The following is a 19112-nucleotide window of genomic DNA, read 5'->3' on the forward strand; positions in this document are numbered from 1 at the left end:
CTCCTCTCTGACCTCACTGTTATATTCCCCCTCTCTGAGTTAAAAGCGTTCTTCTTCTTTTTCTTATCTGTATGTCAGAAGCTGCTCACGCCTCAGTGTTCTGCTTTCATACTTATTGTTAACTCTGACCTCAGCAGCAACCTGACCACAGAGCGGACAGAGAGGGAACTGGAGCGAGAGTCACACACTGTTCTCATGAATATGCTAATCATTCACTGTTAATGTATATGAAGGCATCCACCAATCCTCCACAGCACTGACGCTGAAATACTGAGCTAACAGTTTGTTTTTGGACCTGGCATCGTTCAGATATAACGCTACAATAAGTCATACGGTATAAATGCAGCCGGTAGGAAGTGCCTCAGAGGGAGTTCAGATGGGAGTTAACGTGCTCTTCTGCTCTTTCCCACAAAAGTGTGTCAAATGTAACTCAATCTTTATTTGTTGACTCATAAACGGCTCTTTTAAGCAATTTGAAAACACTTTGTTTCTGGAAACTTGGAAACACATAGCAGTAGGACATATGATCTTAACAATGATACATATGATCAACCTCACACAGATCTATATTCAGTTCTCGTTACATACCGTAGATGTTTAGTTTAGTTTATTACAAATGAAACAAAAGGTGATACAGACATGATACAGTACTAAACAAATGAATGTAACAAAACGAAATATTTAATTAATAATTGAATAATCTGTTTATTGATATCATTGTCTGATATCAATAAACAGCAAAGCTTTAGCTAATTACACGTTGCATGATTAGAAGATGTTTCTTATAATGAGGGGTCTTGAGGCTTGTCCGGGTTACATCATCCTGAAATTATTTGTATTATGAGGCCATGTTTCTTAGTAACTAATTGTTGACTTTAAGTTTTTAACTTTGATTCTAGTTTCTGGTGTGCTCTGTGTTTCAGTGGTTCAGGGTCAGGATGACTGGGGAGTGACTTACACTTCTACTGAGATCTGTGCAGTGAAAGGATCAACAGTGGAGATAAGCTGCACCTACACATACCCATCTCCATGGAGAGGCAGGGTTACCATCGTGGAGAGAAAGCTCTGGTTCACTAAAAGAAAGGTGGTAAACCTGTAATTCTGAAAACAGACTCAGAGTATGCAGGTCGTGTAGAGAATCTCTGTGAAACCAACACCTGCACTCTGAGAATCAGAAACCTGACAGAGAGAGACTCAGCTGAGTACTGGTTCAGGTTTGAAACAAACCACCCAGGTGGAAAATGCACTGGTTCACCTGGAGTCACTTTGTCTGTCACAGGTAACACTTTCATTCATGTGTATCATTTCCAAATGTTCTAAATCTAGAAAACAATCATATAAATGTTGTTTCGTGGTGTGAGAGCTGAGCTGTGTGATCTGTTTGTATGTGTTGTTGGTCTGACTGAACAGCACTTGTGTCTGGAGGTTTGAAAGTGCTCTATAAATAAAGCTGTATTGTATTGAATGCATGTTGACAGTTTTTATCTGAAATATCATTCCTGTTCTTTCTTCACAAATCCAGGTTTCAAGGTGCAGGTTAAACACAAAGATAACCAGGTAGAGCTGACGTGTCAGAGCAGGTGTGATGTACCCTCTGGTCATTATGTCTGGTACAAGAACTTGAAAGCTCAGTCAGGAACATCTTCTACTCGTTTAGTCCCATTTGGTGGAACAGACAGATATTCCTGTGCTCTGAAAGGACATGAGGACTTCCCCTCTCCTGCAGTGTGTGAGTTCACCACTACACACACACTGACATTACAATGCAATTCAACTTCAGAGATAACCTCCCTGCAGTGTTGATCATCTGCATATGGAGACAGCAGTAGAACAAAAACTAAAACTTAGCTGTGACCTGTTCATAAATATAATAAAAGCAACATGCAGTAAACAACAAAAGGAAAATCCTATACGCACCAAGAACATCTACAAAAGAAATGTAAGAATAAATTAGGCAAATCATCTCTTAGCAATTAAAAAAACTAAATCAAGAACAAGTGAAATAGTAAAAACAGGTGAACTTCATAACTGAAAGTGCCCTGAGGAAACAAAGGAGGTGAGCTTTAGATTGTTCTGCATGTTGTTCACAGTGAAAGATGAAAGATGAAAACATCTGGATGTTGCATGCTCAGTACAAACAGCACCTGCAGCACAGCTTATGAAGAGAAGAACCAGTCGTTACAAACTAGAGACTCACATGTTAAACACTTGTGATTGGCTGTCCGTTCAAACATGAGTTTAAATGATTAGACAGCTCCAGCTCCACATTTCAACAATACATGACACAAGACAAATCTAAAATAAATATTTTAGATAGAAAATCATGTGATTTTAAATATTCTGATATTTAAATATTAATGTTAATTTCTCCTCCAGACTCTCCAAAGCCTCCCTCTGTGTCCGTGAGTCCCTCTGCTGAGATACAGGAGGGCAGCTCAGTGACTCTGACCTGTAGCAGTGATGCTAACCCAGCAGCTAGCTACACCTGGTTCAAGGAGGATGGAAATCAGGAACTTCCTCCTCTCACTAACAAAACACGTCTTGTCCTCAGCTCCATCCAGTCCTCTGACTCTGGACAGTATTTCTGTAGAGCTGAGAACGAGCTGGGGAAGACATCTACAAACATCTCTGTTGATGTGAAATGTGAGTCAAGAATAGCTTCAGAGCTTTAATCTGTCTTCTCTTGGCTGGAGAAGATGTCACCGCTCACTCTTTCTTCAGCTCTTCTTGCTTCACATTCACAGCCTGCTGTAATTCTCTGAACAGACTTCAGAACATTTTAGGAGTTTTAAAAAGTGTAAGGCCTTACTGAATGAGACGCTCGTTACTTTAACATTTACAGTCGCTCTCAGGTCATTCATTGTGTTTATGGTAAATGTTTGATAAACTCTCAACTACTTCAAACACTATGACACTAAGATGACCTAAGCTCTTATAAACCTTCCTGTAATAATCCCATTGACACAATGTAAACTTTACAGGACAAGAGGTTTAGACTGTTTCTAGGAGGCCATCAACAGTAGTGTCCAATATGATACATTATATTAAAGAGGTGAATCACCTATTAACACATTCTGAGAAATGATGTTCCTTTAATAGAAGTATTAATTATTTTTGCCAATGTATTCTGAAGAAAACCCAAATTGATGTGACTGTAATATTACTCCAACAAAGCAACTTAGAGAAATGTGTAGCTGGAACAAAACAAGTACCCAGCTGACCTGTTTCCTGTAGCTCTGCCTGCTACGTTTAGATGCTCCCAAACATATCATTTCAAAATGTGAATCTATCCTCATTTCCTTGATTTATGTAATTTCTCCTCCAGACTCTCCAAAGCCTCCCGCTGTGTCAGTGAGTCCCTCTGCTGAGATACAGGAGGGCAGCTCAGTGACTCTGAGCTGTAGCAGTGATGCTAACCCAGCAGCTAGCTACACCTGGTTCAAGGAGGATGAAGACTCTCCAAAAGCTTCAGGACAGATCTTCACCATCACTGATCTCAGAGCTGCTGAACACAGTGGGAGTTATTCCTGTGGAGCCCAGAACCAGTTAGGACGAAGTAACTCCACCTTTCATCTGAGTGTTGGAACAAGTAAGTTCTCTACAGTCACCAGACCTGATTCACTTTGTAATCTGAAGCAACCCAAGCATATTCAACATGTCAGTGTTCAGGGAGGAACCTCCATGGTGTCAGAGGTGGATCACACTGACTATGTGATTCATCAATCTGTAATCTATAGTTAGAAGTATCACACATGTGTTCATGTTCTAGGGAGTTCACCAATGATGGTGAATATCATCAGGACGAGTCTGGGGGTCTTGATGCTGATTCCTGTGTTTCTCCTGAGTCTGTGGACGAGGTACAACCATATAAATCCATCACTTCACATTCCTTCTAACATCTTCTAGTTTCCTGTTATGAAATCAACTCTGTATTTGTTGTTGTTGATAATCCAGGAAGAAGAAAGCTCTGCGCTCCACCACTGAAGCACCTGAAGAGATAGAGGTGAGAGAGAGCGGACCTCCTGACAACACTTCCCCTTCCTCAAAGCTATCCTGTGGCTCATAAATGCAATGAGAAGAGAACTTGTGATTAAAGACAACTTCCTGAGTTGAAAATGAATTTAGCCAAGAAATAATCTGCATCAACTTTAAAATATGAAAAATGTTTTATAAGTTCTTAAAGTTTGTGCAGGTTTCATGAACGAGGGTCTGATGATGTCTTCTCTCTCTTCATCAGTTGGACTCTGACCCTGAGTATCAGAACGTCTCACACACTGCAGCACAGACAGAGGACTCAGAGGAGCAGGAAGACATGGTGTGAAGTCCACTCAGGTTAGAGCCTCAGATCAAACAGGCCCACTCCACACTGAGAGTCACAGCTCCAGCTGTAACACAAAGTCTCTGATTCTCTTCAGACGCTCACCTGATGGAAACAAAGAAGGAGGACGTTGAGATGTCCCTGAGGAGAGCGAGGCTGTGCAGGATGTGGGGGAAGTGGATATATTCACCTTCAACTCTTAACGTTTGTATTGTCAGTTTTCAGCAGCAGCAGCTTGTAGGTTCAGAGAATGAGCTTGAAGTGAATCACGTCCAGGTTTCAAACATGATTCATCGTTAAGACCAGCCGGTGGTCAGGAGCTCTATATTACTGCTTCAGCTATGTGTACATGCTTATCTGTTATATGCAGAGTTGTTGATTTAACAAAAGTCTAGTCAAATTGTATTTTTGAATTCCACATAATAAATAACTTTGATAAATCCTCGTCAGTTGTAACAACCGGGGTTTTTATGGGACCGGTAGTCACTCACGGTAACGCCCACCCAGCCAGGGATTCGCTGTTGGTTGGCGCCTCCATTTCCTTTTCCCCCTATTTAATTAGACGGAGCAGGAAGGGAAAGGTGTGCAGCAAGAGTGATCGGTGGAGCAACACGCTCATCTGTTTAGAGACCAGCAGTTAGGTCGTTTAAAGTCCGTGTTACCGTTGTCTGATCCACCGTCCACCGTCATCATACCCTTCTGTCGCTTCACTTCCCGGATTATTGTTTACAAAAGTGAAAGGAGCCGGTCATCTCCCAACCACCTTCAAAACCAGGACTGGATTTTCAAAACCGACTGGATTGCTAAAAATGACTGACATTCTCCCGTGGTAAATTGACTGTTTTATTTATTTTGAAGAAAACCCGAAGTGGAACGTTTTGGATTTAACATTGAACTGTGGGGAGACTAATTGTTTGATTGTTTGTGGGGTATTCAAAAATACACTTGCTATTTGTGATTATAATTTTGAGTTGTGTCCTTTCTTATATTTTCTAATGTCATTCAATGTTGGGTGTTTGCAGTGAGATGTTTACACCTTTGTGCAGACTTACTAAAACTGACTGACTAGCCACATTTCAAACGTCAGGAGAGAGACCTGACTGGCACCCCAAAGAACCTAAATAAGTCAACTGTCACACAGTGTCTTGGTTAATAACTGTCCTCCTGGCTGAGAGCCAATCAGGTCTATTCAAAACAGAGAGAGCCTCAACACATCACCTTTCCCTCCATGTACAGTTTAGTTTTTCACAAAATGAAACATGAGCTCACTGGAAGAAGACCTTGTTAGATGTTACTGTGTAAGATTCAAATCAGAATGAATCAACAGCCAGCTCTTCAACAAGTGAAGGACCATGGGACGAGTGTTTGGAAAAGACCACTTCAAAGATCTAGGTTTCACTTTTCATTCATTTGTGGTATATAAAGTTTAATTATTAGCTAGCAATACAAAAACAAATCTAATAAATGATGCTTTTGCATATCTCCCATATTGCAACACATTCTCTCTCCCAACTCGTCCTATAGTGACGTTATGTCAGGATCCCTTGGCGTCACTATCAAACGCAGTGGGGCCCTTCAGTTTCGATTTCCAACCATCAGGGAGTCCCATTGACTTGCATGGAGCTCCCTGAACGCTGGTAATAGACGAGTTGGGATGCTCTCCTTAGATCCAGCTCACAGCGTTTATCAACCTTTCTCTAACTCAGTATCAAGCCACACTTATTGTTTTTACTTCTTTATTTTAATTGAATAATGTAGGACTGTTGTTGCCGTCAGTTATGGGGAGAGTAGAGGCTCAGAAAACTGAAATCTGTGTTCATCGTTTTTTCCTTCTAATGTTGTATTCCTTTCTAAACCACACTGTTATTTACTCAACAACAACACATCATTATCCTTGTGTTTATTTATTTGTTTGATTTTATAATGTCGGACTTTTGAGTTTTCAGTCCTGGCTGCAATCCTCTGCAAACCTCAGACCAACTAACATTAACATGTATAGCTGATCCCAAAGTCAGACAACCATCTGTCCAAATGAGCGATCACAGGTCAAGCTGCTCTGCTGTTCCTCGAGTTATCCTCCAGGGGTCAGTGTTGGGTCCACTCTTGTTCATCATCTACCGCCTTCACCATGTTGTCCACTTTCACTGCTATGCCGATGATAAACAGGTCCACATGTCCACCAAACCCAACACTACCCTGCTGCCAGGACATCAGGAGCTGGATGAGCAGGAACTCAGTGGCAGCTAAACCAATACCGTTCTCATTGGCTCTAAAACCAACCTCTCCATGTCAAACCTTTACCCCCCCTAACCTAACCATTGATCGCTTCTCTTTCTCCAGGCAAGTCAAAAGCCTTGGGGTCACCTTAGAACCACGCTCTCTCATGCACCAAACATAAGAAACATCACCCAGACTTCATTCTTCCACCTACGCAACATTTCCAGAATCCACCTCCATCTCTGTCTCAATGAAGTCTGAGTCCATGTATCTTTCACATCCTGTATTTACGATAGCAAGGGTTTCCTATCCGGCGATTCACCAATCTCTTCCACGAGCTCCAAATCATTCAGAACTCACATCATTACCCGCACAGAGTCCTCTGACCAATCATTGGCCGGCTCCCTTTTCAATACAGAAAATGTACTACAACAACCTTTGACTCACCTTCAAAGCCCTCCACAGCCTCACCACCACCACTTACCTCACTGACCTCTTTCACATGAGTCTACCCCCTGCTGCTGCTTCCACTCATCCTGGTTTGATCATCTAACCATCCCCACTCATCACCAACCGTTCTGTAAGCTGCATTGAATATAATCCATTCTTTGCTCACTTAATGTATAATATATATTTTACTTCTATTTGAGATGTTTACATGTTGGTTTGTTTATAGTCTTTTCATTTCTCTAATGTTCAATGCCGTGTCGTTTTATGCTGCTGCAACGAAAACGTTTCCCACATTGGGATCAATAAAGTACTTCTGATCTGATCTAATCTAATCTGTTCTGATCTGATCTGATCTGATCTGATCTGTTCTGATCTGATCTGTTCTGATCTGAACTGATCTGAACTGATCTGATCTGATCTGATCTATCAGATCCAGTGGCAGTGCTGGTGGTAACGTCACAGTTGTGTTGTGTGTACTCTGAATGATAGGAGGTTTAACCTCCATCCCTAAATACATTGGACCCTTCATTCCCACATCCAGTCCTCCCTTCTTCAGTTCAACCCTCTCTTCCTCCTTTACTTTTATTCATCCAGCAGTTCATCCCTTTATCCCCCCTCCCTACATCTGTTCATCCAATCTTTCCTTCATCCCTTCATCCATTGATCCATCCCTTCCTTCCATTACTGCATCCAAACATCCCTTCCTCTCTACTTCCTTAACCCTCCATGCCTCCCTCTCTTCATCCTGTGTACGCTCATTCATCGCTCCTTACATCCCCTCATCCCTCCCTCATTTGAACCTTGACCTCTATATCCCTTTCCTCTTTCCCTAACTTATTCCTAAACCTCCTATCCTTCTTTTCCACGAGCCTTCATCTAAACATCCTTCCTTTTTTTACTTCCCTTTATCACTTCCTTCCTTCATCTCTTCCTTCCTTCTTCCCTTCACTCCTCCCTCCCAACATACATTTGACCTTCATCCCCACATGAATTCATCCCTTCATTCCTTTCTCCCTCATCAACTAAACCCTCGCTCCCATTTCCATTCATCCCTTCATTTCTACATCCCTTCATCCTCTCTTCCTGTCTCCCCTCAACTCTTTCTTTTGAATCTGGTTCAAACTTGCATCTCATTCAGGAGCTCATATTCAGAGCAGCTGAGAGAAAACCCCTAAACCCCTAAACTGAGTCTGGCTCTGCCTGGACTTCAAGACGTCCTCGGCCAACAGATAACATCCCTTATGTGTCTTTACCGTTTGACCTTTCCATCCGTCAGAGCTTAACGCACAAAACTGCCTGGAACAAATCTTTACCTGACCCATACGTGTGACCTGGTCCTTGCTAGTGAAAAGTGCATTGGTTAAAGCTTGTGCAACGTTCGTTACTGTCGTTATAAATACTGTTATAAAACGGACAAGTCAAATCAAGCAATCTGATTGGTTCTTAGTCGTGATATACTGAGCGTATACCACGGGTAGAATTGTAAGTTACTTTTCACAACAAGTCAGTATCCCTCCGCGTCTGAGAAAAACAGTATACCGTTGGGCTGAAAAGCAAACATACTGGAACAAGAAAGCAGCGGACATAGCCGTGGGAACATGTTTCAAAAGGGGGGTGCTGTGGGGATGACACCAGGGCTGGTTCCGATCAATGTGCTGCCCTATAGACAAGATTTTAGCTGGCAATGAAAAACCTCTGCAAAAGACCAATACACTAGAAAAAGATAAACATATTGACATGGTGGACAGCTTATATAACAAGGCTTCAAATGTATTTAGTATTATAACATGTTTTAATTGGAGGGGTGGACTTCACATCCTCTAGGGGGGTCCGGGGGACTTTTTTTTAACATTTTAAAGTCAAATGCTTCAATCTGGTACACTTTGAGCCCCCAATTACTAGACTGATCTAGAGGGTACAACAGATTGGTTTGCATTTTATTAATCAAATAAGTATGTGAACATTTCCAATAACCTACCATAGCCAATAACAAATAAATGTAACTTATTTTATTTGTGTTGTTCATTTATATCTTATTTTACCAGTTAACATCTATTTATTTATGCATATTTTGAAATCTCCAGTTTTAAACAATATTTTTGTTTACTGTCCTATAGTATACATTGGAATGATTTCAAACCTGTTTTTATTTATCATAATAATTATAAAGGAGTGCCTTGGAAATATTTGTTTACATAAATTGTGATCAAAACGTTTGAGACTCACTGAGATAACGTATCCCCGCGGTATCCCCTCTCTCTATCTCTCTCACTTTGGCTGTGAGATGCGGGCGCCTGCTAAGCCAACATCCCTCACTTTCATCACTACAGCGCCCATCGTGCAGGGCAAATGGAAAATTTAAACGGGTTGAAAAAAGGGTGTTATCTTTACTTAATTATGAATGTTGTTACATCAAGGCTGAAAATTCGTTTTTTTTGGTATTATATCTTGTGGAAGTGCAGATCCCCTGTCCTCCACCAGGGGGTGCTGCAGCACCCTCAGCACCCCTACTTCCCACGGCCCTGGCAGCGGAGAAGTAACGGGGCAGAAGCCCTCCTTTTTGACGCAGCGGTCCAGACATAGACATCAAACGGCAAAACATATTCAGTGTGCAGTTCCTTTGGCATTAGGGCAGGGATATCTAGATACTTTTGAAGGTTTAACATAATTAATTGTGCTACTTTTAAAGCAAGCAACGATGTTTTCAAATCTGTAATCAAAGAGGTCCGCAAAAACGCTATCGACCAATCAGATTGCTTGATTTTGACTTGTCAGTTTTATAAATATATTTAAATTTCTTCCGTTACGAAACAAACTTACAAAGCATAAAATGGAAACATTTAAGATTAACTTCGACCTCCGGGGGGGTCTTACTATGGAGGAGTGGATTGAGCAGTGCCTATCTCCATAAAAAAAAGCACCTAAACGACGACATGCAGAGCTACGTGGAGAGCAGGTAGACCAACTGGAAAAGTAGCACCATTCAAAAGCTTTCTGATGCGGGTCTTGAAACAAAGCAGAGAAATTATGACCGTTAGTGGCCACAGGTGCGAAAGCTCTCTCCAGAGCTACTGGAAGCCCAATCTCGGGGACCGGAGAAAGTGGAGCAATATTCTCGCCACGCCAAGCAACAGCCTCGAACAACCTCAACCTATACAAGTGACCACGTAAGCCATGCTACTGATGCTGGACAGTTTTTCAGTGGATGCACAATAAACAGCAACATACACATTAATGTAAATAAACAGCCAAATAATGGATCAACGCTCTCTGTCTAATATGTTCGCTAGCTGTTAGTGTTGTTGCATAGCAACCACCTTGCACTATGTTTTGTGTAGAAGGCAACGGAGGGACTATTTTATTTTGAACATCATTATTTACTAATAAAAACTATTTAAATTAGAGTGTGTATTTTTCTTTCATATTGCCACACTTGGTAACCGTTTTATAAAAGCAATAGTTCACTTCAGGCCGTGATATATGCTCATTATATCACAGCTAAGGGGGTTGAACCACGCCCCTTAGCTGTGATATAATGAGCATATACCACGGCCTGTCGTGAGTTATTGCTTAATTATATTTTACTATATTTTTTATTATTTTTTATATTTTTCTAGTTCTCTACTTGAGTTTTTATTTCTTGTTTGTATGCACCATGACATCTATTCAAATTCCTCGTACGTGTAAACCTACCTGGTGATAAACCTGTTTCTGATTATTCTAAAGAGTTTGATGCTGATGCAATATGTCAGTGGTGTTGGTCACCAGTGTGAACCTTTTGTCTAATATGCTGTCTGTGATCACTAATGTTAATGTCAGGTAAAATGCTAACATTTAGATTTACTCATAAAATGTTAAATATCTATCAGTGTTTGATGTTAGAAAGATGTGGTTTCAGGGTCCTGATTCAGTATCTGATGTTTCACTGTCCTCTAGTGGGGGATCTTAAAGGTCCTATGTCATGCTTTTCCGGTTCTGACCCGTCCCCTTGTGTGTTATGAAGGTTCTTCTGCATGTGAACGGTCTGCAGAGTCAAAAACTCTAACACAGAGAAGACCTGTCTGTGCTGCCCCAGAACGCCTCGTTGGACATTTCTTTTTTTCCATTTTTCTCTTCCTGGTTTAAGTGACGTAACGACGACCAAATGGAAGAATCCGTGGATCTCCTCACACACACTCAGTCAGCCTTATCTTTTCTCAGGCTGAGTTCCACATGGTGATGTAGAGAAGACATCACAAAGTGCATTTTGCATGATAGGTCCCCTTTAAGACGTCTCTGCACACTGCTTTTCCAACTGATCCACCTAAACAAGCCAAAGTAATTGAAGCTATTGTTTTCTAATCAACATCATCTCAAACATTGTCTGTCCTCCAGTCCGTGTGTGAGTGGTTCATGTTGGCAGGCATGAACGTTTCCCACGTCTCAAAGTTCTGCATTTCTCTGCAAGCAAATGCAACCTGACCACAGAGATAAGAACCACCAAGAACAAAGACATGTAATATCCATCCTCTCTCATAATCAATACTTTGCTCTTGATCCTGTTCAGTGAAGCTGCCTCATGGTTCACAGGTGAATGCATTCCTGCTCCTTCACTGCACCTGCAGACTGTGTGACGTCCTTAGTGCTCACAGAGATTACATGTTTTACTCCTCTCCAGTGGCGTAACAAGGTTGTGATTGGCCCCGGTGCAAATATTGCTTTGGGCCCCCCGAACCCCCCCTTTCGGCCCAAACATAAGGGCACGCTGATGCGCTCACACACGCACAGACATACACTCTCTCTTGTCCTTTCTACTTTGAGCGCCGCTCGTGTGCTTTGGTTTGCTAAACATTATAGAAGCTATTACATTTTGTATAATGCTGAAGAACTTGCTGCTGCTGCTGCTAGCTACAGGACAGGTTGATCAAACGTATCACATGACATGAAAATTACAAATTAATGTAGGTTGCTTGGTTACTTTGAAGACTGCGTGAACCGTTCAATGCCATTGGGGCCCCAAAACAATTGTTTTAAAGAATATATATATTTTTCTTTTGCATGGGTCTCCGGCCGGCTCTGGGCCCCGGTGCGTTGGACCGGCTGCACCGTTGATAGTCGATAATGTTCTTTTCAGTTGTCAAGTGTTATATTGGCAGTGAAATAAATGTTCAACCGTAGTCTCTTTTGACGTGTATACTTTTTTAAAACAACAACACTTCTTTGTGTAGTGGGTGTTACTGGGGTTTGGCTCTTCATGCATATGAATCGTCTAAAGAGGAAGTTAATCTCTTACCAGCCTGATATCCGTCTTCGGCTCATTGCTACAGGGGAAAGGCATCTTTGAACACATCGCTCCTCCTTCACTGTGAGTAGAAACAGTTTATTGATGGAATGATTCTGTAAACCTCCTGTGAACATGATTTAATCTGACATGTTGTATAGTCTCACAGAGATGAGAGCAGCAGCTATGAGTCTAACTGCAGCAGCCAGTGGATTAGTCGTCTTCCTGCTCTCTGTGTCAGGTACTGTACATCTACACTCACTTTCATCACAGGAACAGAGGGGATTCTGGGAAAATGTGGGACTTGTAAAAGCAGGTGATTTGTGGAGATAAGTGGATCAGAGTTGGATGAAATGAAAACTTTCCAGAAATATTCCAAATACATGTTTTGTCTAGTTTTGTTGAAACACGTCAATGTTTTGAAAGTAGTTCTTGAGTGTTACTCGTAAAGGATATTCGTACAAATATATTTCCTCTGTTGGTCGACGTGGATTGCACTTATCTTTTTTATAAAGTAACTGTGTGCTCACAACTTGTATACGCTTCAAACTGAGAATATTGTTCCCTCCTCACCAAGTTCTAACATTTAGCTTTGTTCTTTGTTAAGATGAACTTTATCGTTTACATGAAGTTTGAGTGTTTTCGAGGGATGTTTTCTCAGAAGTCATTACTGTCTCTGAACTTCTCTTATGTCGCCATACCTCTGCACCGAACCCTTCTAGTTCCTTCCCTCCTCTCTGACCTCACTGTTATATTCCCCCGCTCTGAGTTAAAAGCGTTCTTCTTCTTTTTCTTATCTGTATGTCAGAAGCTGCTCACGCCTCAGTGTTCTGCTTTCATACTTATTGTTAACTCTGACCTCAGCAGCAACCTGACCACAGAGCGGACAGAGAGGGAACTGGAGCGAGAGCCACACACTGTTCTAATGAATATGCTAATCATTCACTGTTAATGTATATGAAGGCATCCACCAATCCTCCACAGCACTGACGCTGAAATACTGAGCTAACAGTTTGTTTTTGGACCTGGCATCATTCAGATATAACGCTACAATAAGTCATACGGTATAAATGCATCCGGTATGAAGTGCCTCAGAGGGAGTTCAGATGGGAGTTAACGTGCTCTTCTGCTCTTTCCCACAAAACTGTGTCAAATGTAACTCAATCTTTATTTGTTGACTCATAAACGGCTCTTTTTAAGCAATTTGAAAACACTTTGTTTCTGGAAACTTGGAAACACATAGCAGTAGGACATATGATCTTAACAATGATACATATGATCAACCTCACACAGATCTATATTCAGTTCTCGTTACATACCGTAGATGTTTAGTTTAGTTTATTACAAATGAAACAAAAGGTGATACAGACATGATACAGTACTAAACAAATGAATGTAACAAAACGAAATATTTAATTAATAATTGAATAATCTGTTTATTGATATCATTGTCTGATATCAATAAACAGCAAAGCTTTAGCTAATTACACGTTGCATGGTTAGAATATGTTTCTTATAATGAGGGGTCTTGAGGCTTGTCCGGGTTACATCATCCTGAAATTACATTTGTATTATGATTCGATGTTTCTTAGTAACTAATTGTTGACTTTAAGTTTTTAACTTTGATTCTAGTTTCTGGTGTGCTCTGTGTTTCAGTGGTTCAGGGTCAGGATGACTGGGGAGTGACTTACACTTCTACTGAGATCTGTGCAGTGAACGGATCAACAGTGAAGATAAGCTGCACCTACACATACCCATCTCCATGGGGAGGCAGGGATACCATCGTGGAGAGAAAGCTCTGGTTCACTAAATGGAAAGATGGTAAACCTGTAGATCTGAAAACAGTCTCAGAGCATGGAGGTCGTTTAGAGAATCTCTGTGAAACCAACACCTGCACTCTGAGAATCAGAAACCTGACAGGGAGCGACTCAGCTAAGTACTGGTTCAGGTTTGAAACAAACCAACCAGGTGGTAAAATGTTTGGTTCACCTGGAGTCACTTTGTCTGTCACAGGTAAAGCTTTCATTCATGTGTATCATTTACAAATGTTCAAAATCTAGAAAACAATCATATAAATGTTGTTTCGTGGTGTGAGAGCTGAGCTGTGTGATCTGTTTGTATGTGTTGTTGGTCTGACTGAACAGCACTTTGTCTGGAGGTTTGAAAGTGCTCTCTAAATAAAGCTGTATTGTATTGAATGCATGTTGACAGTTTTTATCTGAAATATCATTCCTGTTCTTTCTTCACAAATCCAGGTTTCAAGGTGCAGGTTAAACACAAAGATAACCAGGTAGAGCTGACGTGTCAGAGCAGGTGTCGAGTACCCTCTGGTCCTTATGTCTGGTACAAGAACTTGATATCTCAGTCAGGAACATCTTCTACTCGTTTAGTCCCATTTGGTGAAACAGACAGATATTCCTGTGCTCTGAAAGGACATGAGGACTTCCCCTCTCCTGCAGTGTGTGAGTTCACCACTACACACACACTGACATTACAATGCAATTCAACTTCAGAGATAACCTCCCTGCAGTGTGGATCATCTGCATATGGAGACAGCAGTAGAAAAAAAACTAAAACTTAGCTGTGACCTGTTCATAAATATAATAAAAGCAACATGCAGTAAACAACAAAAGGAAAATCCTATACGCACCAAGAACATCTACAAAAGAAATGTAAGAATAAATTAGGCAAATCATCTCTTAGCAATTAAAAAAACTAAATCTAGAACAAGTGAAATAGTAAAACCAGGTGAACTTCATAACTGAAAGTGCCCTAAGGAAACAAAGGAGGTGAGCTTTAGATTGTTCTGCATGTTGTTCACAGTGAAAGATGAAAGATGAAAACATCTGGATGTTGCATGCTCAGTACAAACAGCACCTGCAGCACAGCTTATGAAGAGAAGAACCAGTCGTTACAAACTAGAGACTCACATGTTAAACACTTGTGATTGGCTGTCCGTTCAAACATGAGTTTAAATGATTAGACAGCTCCAGCTCCACATTACAACAATACATGACACAAGTAAAATAAATATTTTAGATAGAAAATCATGTGATTTTAAATATTCTGATATTTAAATATTAATGTTAATTTCTCCTCCAGATCCTCCAAAGGCTCCCTCTGTGTCCGTGAGTCCCTCTGCTGAGATACAGGAGGGCAGCTCAGTGACTCTGAGCTGTAGCAGTGATGCTAACCCAGCAGCTAACTACACCTGGTACAAGGAGGATGGAAATCAGGAACTTCCTCCTCTCACTAACAAAACACAGCTTGTCCTCAGCTCCATCCAGTCCTCTGACTCTGGACAGTATTTCTGTAGAGCTGAGAACGAGCTGGGGGGGAATAGATCAGAAGTGATCTCTGTTGATGTGAAATGTGAGTCAAACTGTTTCTTTAAAGGTTAAACCTGTCCAGTCTTCCAGGAGAAGATTCCACTTCTCATCACTTCTTTCTTCAGCTCTGCTTGCTCCACATTCAGTGTGCTCAAGTTCATGAACAACTTCAACAGATTTGAGGAGTTTTAGGAACCCTAATGTAACATCCATTTCTCAGCGCACCTTCAAAGTCTAACATGCTGATGTACACAGCTACTTACATTTAAAATACAAATACCAAATCTTCTGCAGGAACACATCCTTAACCTAGATTATCTCTGTAACACTTCTCCTCCAGACTCTCCAAAGCCTCCCTCTGTGTCCGTGAGTCCCTCTGCTGAGATACAGGAGGGCAGCTCAGTGACTCTGACCTGTAGCAGTGATGCTAACCCAGCAGCTAGCTACACCTGGTTCAAGGAGGATGGAGACTCTCCTAAAGCTTCAGGACAGATCTTCACCATCACTGATCTCAGAGCTGAACACAGTGGGAGTTATTCCTGTGGAGCCCAGAACCAGTTAGGACGAAGTAACTCCACCTTTCATCTGAGTGTTGGAACAAGTAAGTTCTCTACAGTCACCAGACCTGATTCACTTTGTAATCTGAAGCAACCCAAGCATATTCAACATGTCAGTGTTCAGGGAGGAACCTCCATGGTGTCAGAGGTGGATCACACTGACTATGTGATTCATCAATCTATATTTAGAAGTATCACACATGTGTTCATGTTCTAGGGAGTTCACCAATGATGGTGAATATCATCAGGACGACTCTGGGGGTCTTGATGCTGATTCCTGTGTTTCTCCTGAGTCTGTGGACGAGGTACAACCATATAAATCCATCACTTCACATTCCTTCTAACATCTTCTAGTTTCCTGTTATGAAATCAACTCTGTATTTGTTGTTGTTGATAATCCAGGAAGAAGAAAGCTCTGCGCTCCACCACTGAAGCACCTGAAGAGATAGAGGTGAGAGAGAGCGGACCTCCTGACAACACTTCCCCTTCCTCAAAGCTATCCTGTGGCTCATAAATGCAATGTGAAGAGAACTTGTGATTAAAGACAACTTCCTGAGTTGAAAATGAATTTAGCCAAGAAATAATTTGCATCAACTTTAAAATGTGAAAAATGTTTTATAAGTTCTTAAAGTTTGTGCAGGTTTCATGAACGAGGGTCTGATGATGTCTTCTCTCTCTTCATCAGTTGGACTCTGACCCTGAGTATGAGAACGACTCACACACTGCAGCCCAGACAGAGGACTCAGAGGAGCAGGGAGACATGGTGTGAAGTCCACTCAGGTTAGAGCCTCAGATCAAACAGGCCCACTCCACACTGAGAGTCACAGCTCCAGCTGTAACACAAAGTCTCTGATTCTCTTCAGACGCTCACCTGATGGAAACAAAGAAGGAGGACGTTGAGATGTCCCTGAGGAGAGCGAGGCTGTGCAGGATGTGGGGGAAGTGGATATATTCACCTTCAACTCTTAACGTTTCTATTGTCAGTTTTCAGCAGCAGCAGCTTGTAGGTTCAGAGAATGAGCTTGAAGTGAATCACGTCCAGGTTTCAAACATGATTCATCGTTAAGACCAGCTGGTGGTCAGGAGCTCTATATTACTGCTTCAGCTATGTGTACATGCTTATCTGTTATATGCAGAGTTGTTGATTTAACAAAAGTCAAGTCAAATTGTATTTTTGAATTCCACATAATAAATAACTTTGATAAATCCTCGTCAGTTGTAACAACCGGGTTTTTTATGGGACCGGTAGTCACTCACGGTAACGCCCACCCAGCCAGGGATTCGCTGTTGGTTGGCGCCTCCATTTCCTTTTCCCCCTATTTAATCAGACGGAGCAGGAAGGGAAAGGTGTGTGCAGCAAGAGTGATCGGTGGAGCAACACGCTCATCTGTTTAGAGACCAGCAGTTAGGTCGTTTAAAGTCCGTGTTACCGTTGTCTGATCCACCGTCCACCGTCATCATACCCTTCTGTCGCTTCACTTCCCGGATTATTGTTTACAAAAGTGAAAGGAGCCGGTCATCTCCCAACCACCTTCAAAACCAGGACTGGATTTTCAAAACCGACTGGATTGCTAAAAATGACTGACATTCTCCCGTGGTAAATTGACTGTTTTATTTATTTTGAAGAAAACCCGAAGTGGAACGTTTTGGATTTAACATTGAACTGTGGGAAGACTAATTGTTTGATTGTTTGTGGGGTATTCAAAAATACACTTGCTATTTGTGATTATAATTTTGATTTGTGTCCTTTCTTATATTTTCTAATGTCATTCAATGTTGGGTGTTTGCAGTGAGATGTTTACACCTTTGTGCAGACTTACTAAAACTGACTGACTAGCCACATTTCAAACGTCAGGAGAGAGACCTGACTGGCACCCCAAAGAACCTAAATAAGTAAACTGTCACACAGTGTCTTGGTTAATAACTGTCCTCCTGGCTGAGAGCCAATCAGGTCTATTCAAAACAGAGAGAGCCTCAACACATCACCTTTCCCTCCATGTACAGTTTAGATTTTCACCAAATGAAACATGAGCTCACTGGAAGAAGAGCTTGTTAGATGTTACTGTGTAAGATTCAAATCAGAATGAATCAACAGCCAGCTCTTCAACAAGTGAAGGACCATGGGACGAGTGTTTGGAAAAGACCACTTCAAAGATCTAGGTTTCACTTTTCATTCATTTGTGGTATATAAAGTTTAATTATTAGCTAGCAATACAAAAACAAATCTAATAAATGATGCTTTTGCATATCTCCCATATTGCAACACATTCTCTCTCCCAACTCGTCCTATAGTGACGTTATGTCAGGATCCCTTGGCGTCACTATCAAACGCAGTGGGGCCCTTCAGCCTCGATTTCCAACCATCAGGGAGTCCCATTGACTTGCATGGAGCTCCCTGAACGCTGGTAATAGACGAGTTGGGATGCTCTCCTTAGATCCAGCTCACAGCGTTTATCAACCTTTCTCTAACTCAGTATCAAGCCACACTTATTGTTTTTACTTCTTTATTTTAATTGAATAATGTAGGACTGTTGTTGCCGTCAGTTATGGGGAGAGCAGGGGCTCAGAAAACTGAAATCTGTGTTCATCGTTTTTTCCTTCTAATGTTGTATTCCTTTCTGAACCACACTGTTATTTACTCAACAACAACACATCAGTATCCTTGTGTTTATTTATTTGTTTGATTTTATAATGTCGGACTTTTGAGTTTTCAGTCCTGGCTGCAATCCTCTGCAAACCTCAGACCAACTAACATTAACATGTATAGCTGATCCCAAAGTCAGACAACCATCTGTCCAAATGAGCGATCACAGGTCAAGCTGCTCTGCTGTTCCTCGAGTTATCCTCCAGGGGTCAGTGTTGGGTCCACTCTTGTTCATCATCTACCGCCTTCACCATGTTGTCCACTTTCACTGCTATGCCGATGATAAACAGGTCCACATGTCCACCAAACGCAACACTACCCTGCTGCCAGGACATCA

At 41.5% G+C, this 19112-nt stretch overlaps 1 protein-coding gene across 1 annotated transcript; it reads left to right on the forward strand.

The window, feature by feature from the left end:
• Nucleotides 1-904: 904 nt before the first annotated feature.
• LOC307027299 (vascular cell adhesion protein 1-like) lies at nucleotides 905-17843 on the forward strand. The gene is made up of 15 exons (XM_079695521.1): nucleotides 905-1729; nucleotides 2377-2643; nucleotides 3326-3589; nucleotides 3770-3857; nucleotides 3955-4003; nucleotides 4238-4315; nucleotides 12292-12329; nucleotides 12407-12486; nucleotides 13902-14258; nucleotides 14501-14707; nucleotides 15348-15617; nucleotides 15915-16175; nucleotides 16349-16436; nucleotides 16534-16582; nucleotides 16817-17843. The coding sequence occupies exons 1-15, from the start codon at nucleotides 1465-1467 to the stop codon at nucleotides 16898-16900; spliced, it is 2445 nt and encodes an 814-aa protein (XP_079551647.1). The 5' UTR covers nucleotides 905-1464; the 3' UTR covers nucleotides 16901-17843.
• Nucleotides 17844-19112: the final 1269 nt, after the last annotated feature.

This window comes from Notothenia rossii (assembly GCF_949606895.1).
Source record: "Notothenia rossii genome assembly, contig: scaffold_389, whole genome shotgun sequence".
Classification (NCBI taxonomy): domain Eukaryota; kingdom Metazoa; phylum Chordata; class Actinopteri; order Perciformes; family Nototheniidae; genus Notothenia; species Notothenia rossii.